General features: G+C 40.8%; 1 protein-coding gene across 3 annotated transcripts in view; it reads right to left on the bottom strand.

Annotated features, from left to right (window-relative positions):
* Positions 1-16287, bottom strand: part of gstcd (glutathione S-transferase, C-terminal domain containing) — a 125409-nt gene that overhangs the window by 97348 nt on the left and 11774 nt on the right. For all 3 annotated transcript variants that reach the window (XR_008396341.1, XM_017463306.3, XM_017463307.3), the window contains exon 4: positions 15969-16226. Coding sequence is in view for 2 of the 3 variants with exons in the window: in XM_017463306.3 (XP_017318795.1) it covers positions 15969-16226 (258 nt within the window). In the remaining variant the exon portion in view is untranslated. The remainder of the gene's footprint in view (positions 1-15968; positions 16227-16287) is intronic.

The raw sequence follows: 16287 nt of genomic DNA, 5'->3' as shown, positions 1-16287 counted from the left end.
GGAGGCCAGCACAGCTTGCTCTGTTCCATCTTTATCTGTTCTAAGATCCATGAGAAAAAGATTTAATATATGCTATTATGGGCAGTGGTGGCTTGGCTCTGGGTTATTGATGAGAAGTTCGGGGGTTCAGGCCCCAGCACTGCCAAGCTGCCACTGCTGGGCCCTTGAGCAAGGCCCTTAACTCTCTCTGCTCCAGGGGCGCCGTATCATGGCTGACCCTGCGCTCTGACCCCAGCTTCCTGACAGGATGGGGTATGTGAAGAAAACAGTTTCACTATGCTCTACTGTATACATGACCAATAAAGACTCATTATCATTATTAAAGTTATCCATCAATCTATTTTCTGTAGCGGTTATCCGACACAGGGTCATGGGGGAGCCTGGAGCCTCTCCCAGGGGAATCGGGTTACAAGGCAGGGAACACTCTGGATGGGGTGGCAACCCATCGCATGGCACATTCGCACCCACACTCGCACACTTTGGACAATTTAGAGATGCCCATCTCTACAACGCATGTCTTTGGACTGGGGGAGGAAACCGGAGTTCCCGGAGGAAACCCCAGAACATGCTAACTCTGGGGTGGAGGTGGGAAACGAACTCCCAAACCTGGAGGTGCGAGACAAACGTGCTACCCTCTAAGCTACTGTGCCACTATTAAGGTTACAAGAATACAAAGCAAGTTAAGAGTAAACACATACAGTATTATGAGATAAACCGCAATGACCGACATTTAATTCATCTGACTTGATCACCAGAATCTACTTGTTTGTTTTAAACTTCGTTCTCTGACATGTCGGTCTAGTTTTACTTTGGTTAATGGTTTCCTACATTACCCACAATGCAGTTCTACCTGCTGACAGTGGTGTCAGTGAGATTTAGCTTTCGCTTCACCTCTACCCAAAGAAAGTGATGCAACATCACTTTAGTCCTTTAGACTTATAGCTTGTCACCTCCTTATCAATACACTCTGCTCAAACAGACCATCTTCCCAACCCTCAACTTGCGTGCCAATATCAGCATCAAGGCCATCACACTCATTACCTCGTAGATCGTGAACTAGCCGAGACTGGGTTCTGCTGTAACTCGGAGTACTACGTCGTGCAGCGATACTGTCTACTACTTCTATGCTGGACTTCTACATACATGGTGTCATGCTGCAGCTTTTTAAAAGCTATCCTGCATCTTATTCATAAAGAAAAAGAAAAAATGGAAATGCCAAAAGCATCAATTCTCTCAAATCTCTCTCGTTTAATCAATGCACTCTTACAAACTGAAAACAGAAACACAGCAGTGGACTAATATGGAGGTGGAAGGACATTTTGAAAAAATGGCACTTAGCACAGTCCATCAAGTTCGCACAGGAAGTCGTGACACTGGCAGCACTACAGAGAGCAGAACCGTCAATCAAGAGGTTTTCCTGCCTGGAATGCTCTGACAGCCAATCTGAGTGAATGCCAATCAAACTCGGGGTGAAAACATGAAGCGTAGACGCAGGAATGATGACTAGCCACCTTCCAGCTATTCCCCAAACTCTCACATGGAAATCTCTTGTGATGAACATCTTGCTTGCTCTCCAAGGCAACAATGGTAATAAAGGCCACTTCATCCAGGCTGCATGATTGACAAAAAAAAAAAAGAAAAGAAAAACCACAACAAATTCCAAACAAGCAGCGGATACTCCGTGGAAACGGCACGACGGGGGTGAAAATTACGTTGGCTTTCAGATGTGAAGGATTTGTTTTTCTGAAAGTTTATTTGACTGAATGATTAAAAAAATGAGTCGGAAGAATGTAATCTTCAGTTAGATGTGTGGTCTGAAGTGTCCTCATAGCTCATGAATGGGCTTTTATAATGGAATATTAGCACTTCAAGAAGAGATTTATTATACTGTATTGATTACTGAGCCAACAGATTTTACCGCAATCTTTTTTTTTTTTTTTTTTTTTAAAACTGCGCTCCAAAAGGTCTAATAACGGTTTCTCTCTATAATTCTTAGACTAACATTTAAAAAGAAAAAACAGCTAAAAACTTGCCTTCTGAATGATTGCTTTCCATTTTCAAAAATCTGGGATGTAAAATGCGACAGTTCTTTAGACGACGGAGATCCTTGAAGACTGAATTGTAAGAACTTGTCCCTATACGTTACACGAATAAATTCTAGGCGAAGTGGTGTGTAAACTCTGGGAAATGTTGTTTTGGAAAGTACTTTCTGAGAGATAAGAAGGAAGATCTCAAATTTCTGTGAACTGATTCTCTCTTGCACTTACAAGAGCATGAAAAATTGGTGAGTAAAGGCTTTTCGTCAAAATTTATCCGGAATAAAGTCAAGGCTGATGTCACTTGTCCAGCCACAAAACCTTAAGTGGCCAGCACATGAGCAAACAAAAACCCAAGAGCAAATATGGAAATCCAACGACAAAACCAAAAAACGACTGCAAATTCAAAAACATGACAGGAAAACCAAAAACACAAATGTAAACAAAAACATGTAAAAGGGTAGATCATTACTGAACATCACATGTTCGTTGTTGATTGCCGTGTGATTATCGCAAGGAAAAAAGACCTGACATTTTCAAACTGTTATACGATTCAGAGGATTCGGAATGTAGCAGCACGCCTTGCTTTCAAACAGCCCAGAAGAACTTGTGTCACACCCCTCTTCCTCTCCCTCCACTGGCTTCCTGTAGCTGCCTGCATCAAATTCAAGGCCTTGATCCTCACATTTCCCAGGAGTGGCATGTTCGACCAATTGTTTAAATAATAAATAGCCCTGAACATCTACTCTTGCTTTTAGCCTTCAGGATCACCTGTGAAGATTGCATTTGTTGTTAAAAAGGATAAGCCAACATGAAGATCAGAGAGCTGTCTATGGGAGAAAAGCAAGCCATTTTGAAGCTGAGAAAAGACGGAAAAATCAATCAGAGGCATTGCGCAAACATTGGGCATACAACCATTTGGAATGGCCTGAAAAAGAAAGAAACCACTTGTGTACTGAGCAACAGACAGATGATGGGTCGGCCAAGGAAAATAAAAACAGCTGATGACAAACATTGTGAGAGCCGTGAAGAAAAACCCAAAAACAACAGTCAGTGACATCACCAACAACCTCCAGAGGGCAAGGGTGAAGGTATCACAATCCACCGGTCGAAGAAGACTTCGTGGGCAGAAATATAGAGGCCATACCACAAGATGCAAACCACTCATCAGCAGTAAGAATCAGAAAGCCAGATCGGAAGTTGCAGATAAATACAGAGTTGAGCCACAAAAGTTCTGGAACCCAAATTAACCTCTACCAAAGTGATGGAGAAAAGAAGGCTCTGTTTATGATGCAAAACATACAAGCTTTTCTGTGAAACATGGTGGAGGTAGTGTCATGGCATGGGCTTGCATGTTTTTTTGTTTGTTTTTTAATCTCAAACCCAAATGTCTCTAGTGCATTGTTTTTCCTGCATTGAAAACGAATTTCTGTCCCACCAAAGCTTTATTTGATCAGTTAGTGTGACTTATGAGTGATGTAGCTAACTGAGGGAGAGAACGAGCAGAGAGCCCCCCCGCCGCGCACTCTCTCCGTCTTCTAATTAAGCCCTGTCTTTGCTCTCTCTCCCTCGCACACATTAATCAAAATCAACTGACACGATGGTAAAAGGTCGGAAGACCGAATTCATGTTTCACGTGGCGCGTTTGGAGAATTTTCTTTTCCGTGTTACCGCTGGGTGTGAATTGAATTGTGCTAAAAAAAAAAATAAAATAAAGTCACCTTATCTTCTCTGGCAAGTGTTTCAGACTTCCAGAGATGCAGTTGACATAAACCACACTTTCAATAAATGAAAACAAATCCTATCCAGTGATGAAGTGTTTTCTGTGTTGACACAAATCTTTTGTGATGTCCTAACAGCCGGGATTAGCACACAACATGTCCACGTCCACTAAAGTCCGATTCACGACCTTACGACTCCTTTGAACCGATTCATTTTAATGAATAGTTAAAACAACTGAATGGTCAACAACACTGGACTCACCAGACGTCACGGTCTGAATCGGTGTATAACAAATCATTTACTCAGAACACCTCTGAAATGAGAATGTAAGTGTGCTTACCCCATTTAGCAAGAAAGGTTAGTAAGATTTAGCCTTAATAATAAAGATTTTCAGGTTAGTTACAGTATCTCACAAAAGTGAGTACACCCCTCACATTTTTGTAAATATTTGATTATATCTTTTCATGTGACAACACTGAAGAAATGACACTTTGCTACAATGTAAAGTAGTGAGTGTACAGCTTGTGTAACAGTGTAAATTTGCTGTCCCCTCAAAATAACTCAACACACAGCCATTAATGTCTAAACCACTGGCAACAAAAGTGAGTACACCCCTAAGTGAAAATGTTCAAATTGGGCCCAATTAGCCATTTTCCCTCCCCGGTGTCATGTGACTTGTTAGTGTTACAAGGTCTCAGGGGTGAATGGGGAGCAGGTGTGTTAAATTTGGTGTCATTGCTCTCACACTCCCTCATACTGGTCACTGGAAGTTCAACATGGCACCTCATGGCAAAGAACTCTCTGAGGATATGAAAAAAAGAATTGTTGCTCTACATAAAGATGGCCTAGTCTAAAAGAAGATTGGCAAGACCCTGACAGTGAGGTGCAGCATGGTTGAATGGTTGTCAGTATTGGGCTCACAGATCATGTGGGAAGGGTACTTTTACTGTGTGTGTGGACGACCATTTCTGACCCAGGAAAAACCCTGTCGTGGATAGCACAAACAAAAGAGTTGGCCTTGGCCTTCCAATAGTTTTGGAGGGGGTTACATGTTATTAGATGAAGAATAATTCTTTCTTCTGAATTAGCTGGCTTCCTTTAGATGCGTTTTAATGAATAAAAACATTAAAAGAATCATTTCTGTAATACTTTCTGTAAATCCACTTGCCTTTTACACCGACACATGCTTGTTCATGCCCTTTTCGTTGAGTCATGTTTTGATTTTGCTGTACTTGGCAACTTAGCAAGTAAAAACAAACCTAGCACAGCCTACCCTGAGGAAAAAAAAAAAAAAAAAAAACATCTCAGTGAGCGTACTTAATTCGAGTCCTTACATCGGCGCCACATAAATGAACCAAGATACGTGAACACAATTTGTTTTCGTACAACCAACATGATTTGATCATGTATTTTCAAAGCACTGAATGAAATTTAACTCGGGTCGCTGGCATTCTCACGCAGCAACATCCCATCAGCACCGTCAAAGTAATCGGATCACATTAATTCTAAATGGATTGATCACACTTGCTCTACATGATTCAATCAAATAATTAGGACACTTGTATTTAGCATAAGCAATGAAATCCCATTTTCATGAGAAACTATAATGTTCACTGAGCCAAGCACATATTCCCTTTTCCCCGCAGTGTGTTGTGATAACTCTATAATTTACCATGTTCGTGCTGTGTTTATTTCTGTTCGAACGCTTTAGTAGGCTGGAACTCCCAGACTGAGATCTGTCAATCAAGCACATGTCAATCAAAAACCGAATACACCCAGACAGATCACAGATCAGTCTGTGCAGCGCATTTAGATGATTTCTGAGCAAGGTTTTATTGCGTTTCCATCTTCTGTTCCACTTAGACTTGCTGGACATTTAATAAACGCTTACATCTGGAAGCATACAGACATTTGTAACGCTATACTATGTTTTATTTACAAAAAAATGGCCGTTTTTATATGTGAATGACAAAAGGACACAATAATGATGGAACCACAGCTATATTCAACTGTCTCTACTGACAAAAGCCTGTACGTAAGCAGTTTAACATAGCCTCAATTCTGAAAATGATTAAAGGATACATTACAATAGTGCAGAGGAAGATGCTCGGATCCTGACAGGCTACAATGTGTTTTTGTAAAGGTAGACCATGGCAAGTTGTGCAACTAATAACAATGTCTTGCTTACTTATTTCAAAAAGAGACAAGATATTGCGGTATAGGATGAGGGCCAGAAACAAATTACGACACAAGCATTTACATCACGCAACAGCATGTATTTGACATAAAAATAAATAAATATATAAATAAATCCTCCTGGCATCAGCAACTTCACGTCATCTTTGATTCCCAAGAGCACATTCAAACACCTCAGGCCTGTCCGACATCACCGTTTAAAATTTTTACTACTAAATTACACTGATGCAGATGTTTCCTTTCTGTCATGCATGCGTCTTTCCAACTTTTCTGGTTCAACTGGAACCAGAACGAAAGCGCAAAATATGATGAACGTCCGTGTTACAATATACATCATCTGATACGATGTCCCTAGGTAAAGCAGTGAGGATTGTGTGGGACAGAAACACATCTCCATATAACACTCTACACACACACACACACACACACACACACACACACACACACACACACACACACACACACACACACACACACACACACACACACACACACACACACACACACACACACACACACACACACACAGCAATGGGACAGGGTGAAAGACTAAAGAATAACCAGAAAGCATGACTTCTTATTGCATTATCACCGCTGGTTGTGTCTGAAAATGAACATCAACTCCAAATTTACATCTTTAATTTTAGGACTTTCGCATGTTTACGCCTGCTTCCAAAGTGTATGGGGTTCAATATTCGGCAAAAATTGAACACATTCTGTAAATCTGTTTTTGCTTTTGGAACCTTGTTGGTCTCAGAACGCGGCATAAACCGCAATTGGTTTGTTTTGTTTTTTTCCTTGGTGACGTGGAAATTCATTTGTAAATTCAACAAAATTACTTCCATATATGTGCTGCCATTGGTCGATTGTTTATACCATTTGCATAGATGGTTCACATCAATTATATTAACAATGGCCTATGCTATTTGGATAGTATAAAGGTCGTAAAGACTCCTTCTCATTCAGAAGCAATGAAGAAAACGTAGAAAAGACCTGGCTGGTTCTTTGGTCTTTCAGATTTAAAATGGAATTGGTTAGGGTGCCTTACAGAAGCATTCACTAGTGGCATGTGTTAGAATATAATGTTAAAGGCAGTCAAGTAGTACGGTTTAAAATTCTCTAGAGACAGCCTGTACAGGAATTCGCAGAGGTTTTTTTGTTTGTTTGTTTGTTTGTTTTTTTAAATGAAATGTCGCAGCCAAAAATGCTAAACTTTTTTATTTAGTCAAAGCCAAACACGCTCTTCCCCGACTTGAGAAATCCGGAAGACAAGCTGCGTCTACATTCCCTTCTACAGCAAGTGAAATGAGCAGTAGAAGAATATTTCGACGTTGAATAAACAGTGTACGATTAACTCAATAACGGAACATCTTACAGAAATGTTCAAAACTACAACATGTATTTAGGGAAGTTCATTTCCCAACCAATATACTGTTTAAAGCTCAAAGCACTTCAAAGTTTCAGTATTTATAATATACAGTAAACACATTTAATGAAAGTTATGAGTAAAATTTTGCACTCCTGTACATTTTTTTTTTTTTAAAAACAAACTCAATTCGATAGATCAAGATCCCTAGTCAGTAATCCTAAGGTATCAGAAACTAAGAACATTTTGGAATCATGTATCAGCTCCTAATTTTGGTTACTAGTGTACCTGATTACTCAGTATCAGTCCATCCTCGGATGTAAAACTTCAGTGATGTACAGTACAACAGAGGGGCCAAGGACTCATCCAGACACTCCCAGCAAACTGCTTTAGTTATTCAGGCCATAATGACTCCAAAACACAAAGTCAACACACACACACACACACACACACACACACACACGGAGTTTGGGCATTCTGAGACAGCTGGAGTCAGATTCCCATCAGAGTGTGTAATGGAGGCGCTTGTGAGAACACATTTCTGATTTGAGAAAGGTCCGGCTGATTAGCAGAGGCTTCTCTGGATCAACAGCAGTAAAGGATTATGTGTCACTGCTTGGTGCCAAGCTCACCAAGCCCAGGCAATGTAGTCTAGCCACATGGTGCATGAGGCCATTAAATCCACAGCAAAGAGCCAATAAGGACAGCTGCGAAGCAGACCAAACACTGACAAGCACGCAGCCTGGGAATCTCAGACGGCCGTTCCGCTTTTAACACCCCACACCCCCCCCACCCACCCACACACAGACACTTGCATGGTTATCACTTTGACGTGACAGGAAATCACTGATTTATATACACTCAGTGTCAGCGTTAGCCAAGACGGAAACACACCCACTGTAGTGTGGTCTGGGAGTCAGGACTTGGCCCAAACTTCCTCCATAGCAGCATCTGTGAGTTTATTTGCTCCTACACACTTCAGTACAGGGTCTAAGTGGGTCAGCAGTATCACCACTCCAGAGGGGACTAATAGACCAAAAAAAGAGAAAGCGTAAGAGAATGTATAGCACTGCAGCACAGCAGGTTCCTCATTACTACCACCCTGTTTACACCAGCTATAAAGTGTTATTGGATTTTGTGTTGTGTTCAGCAGTTTGTATGGGAATAGAAAGGGAGTGAAATAACCACATGGGGCATGAGGAGAAAGTAAGATCAATTCACCTTAATGGCTACACAGTAACTACAGTGCCATGAAATCCTCAGGTATTCGGTAATATTTCCAGAACGGTTGGTTTACTGGATTTTAATTGGATTACCTTTTTTGTTATCCAATTTTGAGACATGCAGAAAACAATAAACTTACCTTTAGGTCTGTCATGATTATTACACATCACTTTATTAGATTGTTCATACAAATAGGAAATCAGTGCTTTACGTACCACCACCATACACTCAGACTCAACAGTACATCATTATTTATTAGACAAGTATGGAATAAGCACAATGGAGCATGCTGTTATAGGAAAATAATAAACAGTGGGATGGTGTAATGCCGTCTGATACACAGCAGGGTTACTGTTACGACCCCAGCGTCATTCTTTTCCTATAACAGCATATCCGCAAGTGTTTTATTCTTCTTACGCCACAGCAACTTGCCATCAATTACGATTTTAGCTATTAAAGAACACAACTCTGTAGTGTTTATATTTATTTGCAGTACATGTAATGTTGTGGAATGTTCGCGAAACAAGTTCTCACTTACGTTGTTGCCACTATAAACAGTCAATCCCTCACCAGCCTCCTTTTTATTTTTTCCCCCTCACAGTAAAAAAGATTTTTAAAAAAATAATGCAGCTTGTCATTTGACAGAGAAACTGGAAACCGTGAAGAATTCCGTCCTGAAGACGTTCCCATTTCGGAAAACCTAAAGGAACGTTTTTACCCACTGACTCTACAGACTCCTTCCAAAAAAATTTAAATGAACATCTCCTCACAAATAACTTCACCATATCAACAATTACACCATTATTATTTTTTTAAATCAGTTTAACTTGAAACAAAAATCTCCATTTAGGGTCAATTTAAAACAGATTTAAACAAAAAAGTATGATTACTCACAATTGACTACAAGCAAAAAAAAAAAAAGAAAGAAAGAAAGAAATTGATTGACAGCTCTAACTGATATACTGGTAATTTTGTATGCCGTTACCATGGTTAAAAATAGAAAATAAATAAATAAAAAGCCTGTTTGTTTTATCCCTTTACTTTAAAAGGGTAGTACGTCAAACCAACCTGCTGCCTCTGAACACTGGTGTCACCGAGTGCATTTAAGTAAACATCTCTCAGTCAACTGAAATGGCTCAGGGCGAGTGTTTAACAAAGCCTTTCCAATAGCAGCTGACTTCAGAAATGACATGGAACAGAGACAGATGCATGTACTAAAACATCAGCAAACAGTCCCTCTGACTAAGAACTTAAGAAGGTGTTATGGAAGGCTGATTGGAAAAAAAAAAAAAGTAATTCACTCAGTTCTAAATACGTACTGGGTTTAAGATTTTTTTTTCCCCAGTGACTCAGCTGACATCCTCAACAATGCGTCTGTGTGGACTTTAGCACCAATGAATAAACTGCGTATGTGAAAGGATTTGTGGAAAAGGCTGGTGCTCGTGCTGCTGTGGGACCACAGGGGGAAAAAACCCAAAACAATACCAAAAACACACAAACAACACTGTTGCCCTGGTAGCTCTTTAGGCCTAGATTAGACTGTGGGGAACATTAATTAATGTTTACACCAACCATGTTATGCACATTTTAAAATGTACTAAACATCTATTAAATGTAGATGTCTCAATGACTATGTGTTTAACAGATGCTCCTTTTATTACATTCCTATTCCCTCAGAACATTAACATAATGATTATGAACATATGAACAGTTATGCTATGATGGCTAGGACTACAATTGCCACAAACTCTCAAGTCTCCATCAGTGAACAGTGGATAAGCTCAACAACTCAGACTTCATGTAAAAACTGTAATGAATTGTCCTGGTTACACAACTGCATATTTGACTATGTAGTATTAACACATTTATAGAAGGGAATTATTTATAATCGCACCATCACCCAAATGAGGATGGGTTCCCTTATGAGTCTGGTTCATCTCGACATTTCTTGCTCATAACGTCTCAGGGAATTTTTCTTCACTACCTCTGGCTTGTTTAATAGGGATAAAACACACACATTTAAAATCTATATCCTGAATTTATATATTTCTGTAAAATTGCTTTTTGACAATGTCCATTGTTAAAAGCACTATACAAAAAAAACTGAATTGAATGATTCTTTGGGTTTTTATTTATTTATTTATTTTTTAAGTTCCCTTAAAATGTTTGAACATTTACAGTGAGGGAAAAAAATATTTGATCCCCTGCTGATTTTGTACGTTCGCCCACTGACAAAGAAATGATCAGTCTATAATTTTAGTGGTAGGTTTATTTGAACAGTGAGAGACAGAATAACAACAAGAAAATCCAGAAAAACGCATGTCAAAAATGTTATAAATTGATTTGCATTTTAATGAGGGAAATAAGTATTTGACCCCCTCTCAATCAGAAGGATTTCTGGCTCCCAGGTGTCTTTTATACAGGTGACGAGCTGAGATTAGGAGCACACTCTTAAAGGGAGTGCTCCTAATCTCAGCTTGTTACACGTATAAAAGACACCTGTCCACAGAAGCAATCAATCAATCTGATTCCAAACTCTCCACCATGGCCAAGACCAAAGAGCTCTTCAAGGATGTCAGGGACAAGACTGTAGACCTACACAAGTCTGGAATGGGCTACAAGACCATTGCCAAGCAGCTTGGTGAGAAGGTGACAACAGTTGGTGCGATTATTCGCAAATGGAAGGAACACAAAAGAACTGTCAATCTCCCTCTGCCTGGGGCTCCACGCAAGATCTCACCTCGTGGAGTTGCATTGATCATGAGAACAGTGAGGAATCAGCCCAGAACTACACGGGAGGATCTTGTCAATGATCTCAAGGCAGCTGGGACCATAGTCACCAAGAAAACAATTGGTAACACACTGCGCCGTGAAGGACTGAAATCCTGCAGCGCCCGCAAGGTCCGCTGCTCAAGAAAGCACATATACATGCCCATCTGATGTTTGCCAATGAACATCTGAATGATTCAGAGGACAACTGGGTGAAAGTGTTGAGGTCAGTTGAGACCAAAATGGAGCTCTTTGGCATCAACTCAACTCGCCGTGTTTGGAGGAGGAGGAATGCTGCCTATGACCCCAAGAACACCATCCCCACCGTCAAACATGGAGGTGGAAACATTATGCTTTGGGGGTGTTTTTCTGCTAAGGGGACAGGACAACTTCACCGCATCAAAGGGACAATGGATGGGGCCATGTACCGTCAAATCTTGGGTGAGAACCTCCTTCCCTCAGCCAGGGCACTGAAAATGGGTCGTGGACGGGTATTCCAGCATGACAATGACCCAAAACACACTGCCAAGGCAACAAAGGAGTGGCTCAAAAAGAAGCACATTAAGGTCCTGGAGTGGCCCAGCCAGTCTCCAGACCTTAATCCCATAGAAAATCTGTGGAGGGAGCTGAAGGTTCGAGTTGCCGAACGTCAGCCTCGAAACCTTAATGACTTGGAGAAGATCTGCAAAGAGGAGTGGGACAAAATCCCTCCTGAGATGTGTGCAAACATGGTGGCCAACTACAAGAAACGTCTGACCTCTGTGATTGCCAACCAGGGTTTTGCCACCAAGTACTAAGCCATGTTTTGCAGAGGGGTCAAAAACATATTTGCATTCATTAAAATGCAAATCAATTTATAACATTTTTGACATGCGTTTTTCTGGATTTTTTTGTTGTTATTCTGTCTCTCACTGTTCAAATAAACCTACCATTAAAATTATAGACTGATCATTTCTATGTCAGTCGGCAAAGATACAAAATCAGCAGGGGATCAAATACTTTTTTCCCCCTCACTGTATGTAGTTATTGCACGTTCTGTACAGAACCCCCCCAAAACAAATGACCTACTAGCTAGCTAGTTCAAGATTTGACTAGCACTACTGTTGCGCAGTAGCTACATGTGAGGATGTGCTTCAAGAGAAGAAAGAGTAAATACTTCGGAAATGCTTAAATGAAATACAGAAATTGTGCACATCAATTTTTTTTTTATGTTTTGCTCTAAGAAATATGGTGCTGCCCCTACACCTCTACTTTCCTGCTAGCTTGTTTTGCTAAATTTGCATACAAACAAGATTAGCATGCGGCATTACCGCATGTCATGTTGGTCAACTTCTTGTTTTCGCTGAAAAATCTGAAGGTTCTCCTCAAAAGTGCAAAGAAAGAGAAAAAAAAGAAAGAAAAAAAGCTCCAAATTCCAGGGTTATAAGAGAATAAATCACAACACATCTATTATAGCTAAGGCTACGTCCACAGTAGTCTGGATAAATTTGAAAATGCATCATTTTCGCAACGTCTTGGCCTTCTGTCCAAATCTCCTCGCTAACTCTGTTTCTGTTGTGTGGTCTTCTAGCTGTAAGGCTGCTTTTGAGGCTGTTAAGATGTTGTTATGTAGTGCACCTGTTCTTTCTGCTCCGTCTTTTGTGAAGCCCTTCAAACTTGAAGTAGACGCCAGTGGTACGTGTGCCGGTGCTGTCTTGATTCAGGAAGATGCTCAGGGCATAGATCACCCGGTTAGCTTATTTTCTCACAAGTTTAACCGTCATCAGTTGAACTACAGCACTATTGAGAAGGAGGCCCTTGACCTTTCGCTTGCGCTCCAGCATGTTGAAGTTTATATTGGTTCTAGCTCTGACCCTGTTACTGTTTTTACAGACCACAACCCTCAAGTGTTTTTACATCATATGTCAAACAGCAACCAACGGCTCGTGCGGTGGTCCTTGATTGTGCAAGGTTTTAACATAACCATTCAGCATAAGAAAGGGTCTGAAAATGTTGTGGCTGACTCATTATCTCGGTGTTATTTTAATGACAGTTGTGAACCTGACGTTCACTCTTAAGGGAGGGGGTGTTACATTATCCAATGTATTTCTGTTTGCTCTATGTGCCATTTGTGTGTCTGTCGGTGGTGGGATGGATTTCTTTCGTCTCCTCCCCCTTCTCTAGGCCCCGCCTACTGCATCACGTTCCGGCTTGCTAGTGGATGATCACGTCTTGTCCACGCCTGCTCCGGCCTTGTGCGACAGGATTGGTTGCCTTGCCTTGGTTTCCGGGAAGTGTACTTAAGCCTCGTCAGTCTCCATCCCAGGGCAGATCATTGCCATTGCTTTGCGTATAGAGAGAAGTGCTTTTCGCCTGTGTATGACCCTATGCCTGATTTGACATTGTTTATGCTCTGCCCCATTACGATTTGTGTGATACACTTGTGACACATGTATATATTATTTTGTTAATTAAAAATAACACTAATAGTCACCTCTGTAAATAGTGCACGGTTAAGAGTGATTTGTAGGAAGTCGGCACCATTTGTGTTGATTCTTCTTTTCTCCTGTTTTTGGGTTAGCTAGGGAGTGAGGGAAGACGGTGTATTTTTATTTTATTTTCTTGTACTTTAGTTAGTTTTCTTTTGGTAAAGTTAGAGGGTATTTTTGTTTATTATTTTGGCCTGGCCGGCTTCTGAAGAGTGAAACCACTGTGTATATAAAAGGTGCTCCACCTGGAGAATAAAACAAAGCAAACGCAATCCTGGTCTCACCAACCCTTTTCTTTTTTTATTTTATTGTATGTTGCGGCCTGACCTAGACCGGGTCGTAACTTGCGGGTTTTTGTTGTCCAGCGAAAACGCTCTACCGAGTGGATAAATTTGAAAACGTTGTTTTTGTGTTGTAGCATGGACGGAGAAAATGGTGATATTCAAAAATGGTGCTGTATGTTTAATCATGTGACGCAATCACATGATCCAATCAACTCAAAACAAACGATGGTGGACGATGTTGCACTGCAGTAGCTGTGCCTGCTACCCAGTTTGATAGCATTGTTAAAGATTAATGTTGCTTTCCACAACCTTCAGATTGTATTTTTTAACTAAACGCCTGCCGGAAATGGTGCAGGCCAAACCTTCATACGATTTTACACATGCGTGGTATAGGGATGTAAGCGTTTTCAGAGGTTTCAGTGTGAAACAATTTTTGGAAACCATTTGAAAACAGCCGTGTAGCTGGAGAGCGTTTTAAAACAAAAACAAACAAAAAAAGAAGCAGTTTTCAGATTAATGTCGAAGCAGCCTAGATTTCAAGAAACTATTCCCGGTTATAACTATAATCTGTTGTTGAAGAAGCAAGTTTGTGAGTTTCATGACATAAGAGGTTTAGTGAGAGCTGCTAATGAGCACTCCATTTGTTACAGTATAACAGTGTAGTCTTATTAATACTCGAATGAATCTGAATCAAAAATCTTTTTGTAATAAATAAATAAATAAATAAATAAATAGAAGTCAAAGAAATCCATCATCCCTAACCTTCCAACTAATTACAGCAGCCACAATTTTGGAATGAGTTCATTGATTAGGGATATTGACCATTTTTCCAGACATTCCCCACTCAGCATTCTAGCGTAAAGCTTAATGCCTGTGGTGCTTTCTTCAGCCTGCTCCATCACCGTCACACTCAAGGTCACACTGGCACAGGATATAAAAATCCTGCTTCTTTAATTTTCCCAGCCCAAACTCGCATCACTTCAGTAAAATAATCGAGTATAAATGAAATGTCTTTACTCTATGCGCTGTATGTTTTGCATTTGTCATGTGACTTTCTCCTGCCTTGGGTTTCAGATCTGATGATTCCTGCTTCCGATTTCTATTCGATGACGAGTCACACATCTACCTGTAGAAACCGTAGAGTTTACACGTTGTCTTTCATTTGTTCATTAGTCAAAACTTTACTTAATACATGTGACTGACGCTCTGCCTGCTCTTTACCTAGTTGTCCTTTGCCCTGGATTTGGCTTTACTTTTTTAAGCGCTACAGCAAATCCTAAAAATCATCCTTACATGAATCTATGGGTACAATGGGCACAGGCTCACGGAAACAGGACAGTTAAAGATGGAGAAAAAAAACGTCACTTGGTCTCTGTCCAATCTTCAACTGTGCAGTTTCGGCTGTGCTGAGTGTATGAGTAACTGTACGAGTGAACAGGTGTACAGGTTATTCTGAAAAAAGTGGACAATGAGTACACACACAGATACTTAAGACCTGTAACAGCAGCTGTTGATTAAAATGTGTGCGCTAAGAGAATTTCCCCATTAGCATACAGCCAGCAAACCATATAAAACCACTTTACCCAGAATATATGGCCTAATTTAGCTGGCACGAGCCTCTTCTTTTAAGTGCAAAGTGCAGAAAGCTGTATAAGCTTGGGGAGCGGCACTAGAGTTATAGCGTGTTTGCAGCCCACTGGAGGGCATAAATCCGTTAAAGCTGCTCCGGCAGAACAGACGGCCATAAAGTGAGCAGAGCAACATGCTAATGGAAGGAGATTCTATCGAACACTGACAGATTCACCAGAGCAGTAAGGAAAGAGAAACCTCTTGCCGTGAGAGTTGTTGTATATAAAAAGACAGAGATATAGAAAGAGAAATAGGAAAAGTTTTTTTTGATTACTTGGAGTTTGCTAAGCGTGGGTCTAGGGCCTCCCACAAAGTGCTCTTGAGATGGTGCAGGACTTTCCTGGTCTGATTCTAGGCAATGAGGAGCATCTGGATGAGTCGAGCAGGGCTGCGGCACCTGCAGACTGAACAGAACAATCCCACAATCCTTCGCGGTACGCAGGACCCCTGGCAGTTCCTGTAGACGTTGGTACCAGCGCAGCAGCAGAGGGATCTGGAGCAGGACATGAGGAGCGTGATTCTGTAGAGAGATCTAAAACGAAATGAAAACACAGCATTAAACAAAGAAGCAAGAGATTTTGTGCAGTTTAGTG

Source organism: Ictalurus punctatus, chromosome 3, assembly GCF_001660625.3.
Source record: "Ictalurus punctatus breed USDA103 chromosome 3, Coco_2.0, whole genome shotgun sequence".
In the NCBI taxonomy this organism is placed as follows: domain Eukaryota; kingdom Metazoa; phylum Chordata; class Actinopteri; order Siluriformes; family Ictaluridae; genus Ictalurus; species Ictalurus punctatus.
Note: the sequence above shows the minus strand (reverse complement) of the source record. Positions and strands in the feature narration are given on the sequence as shown.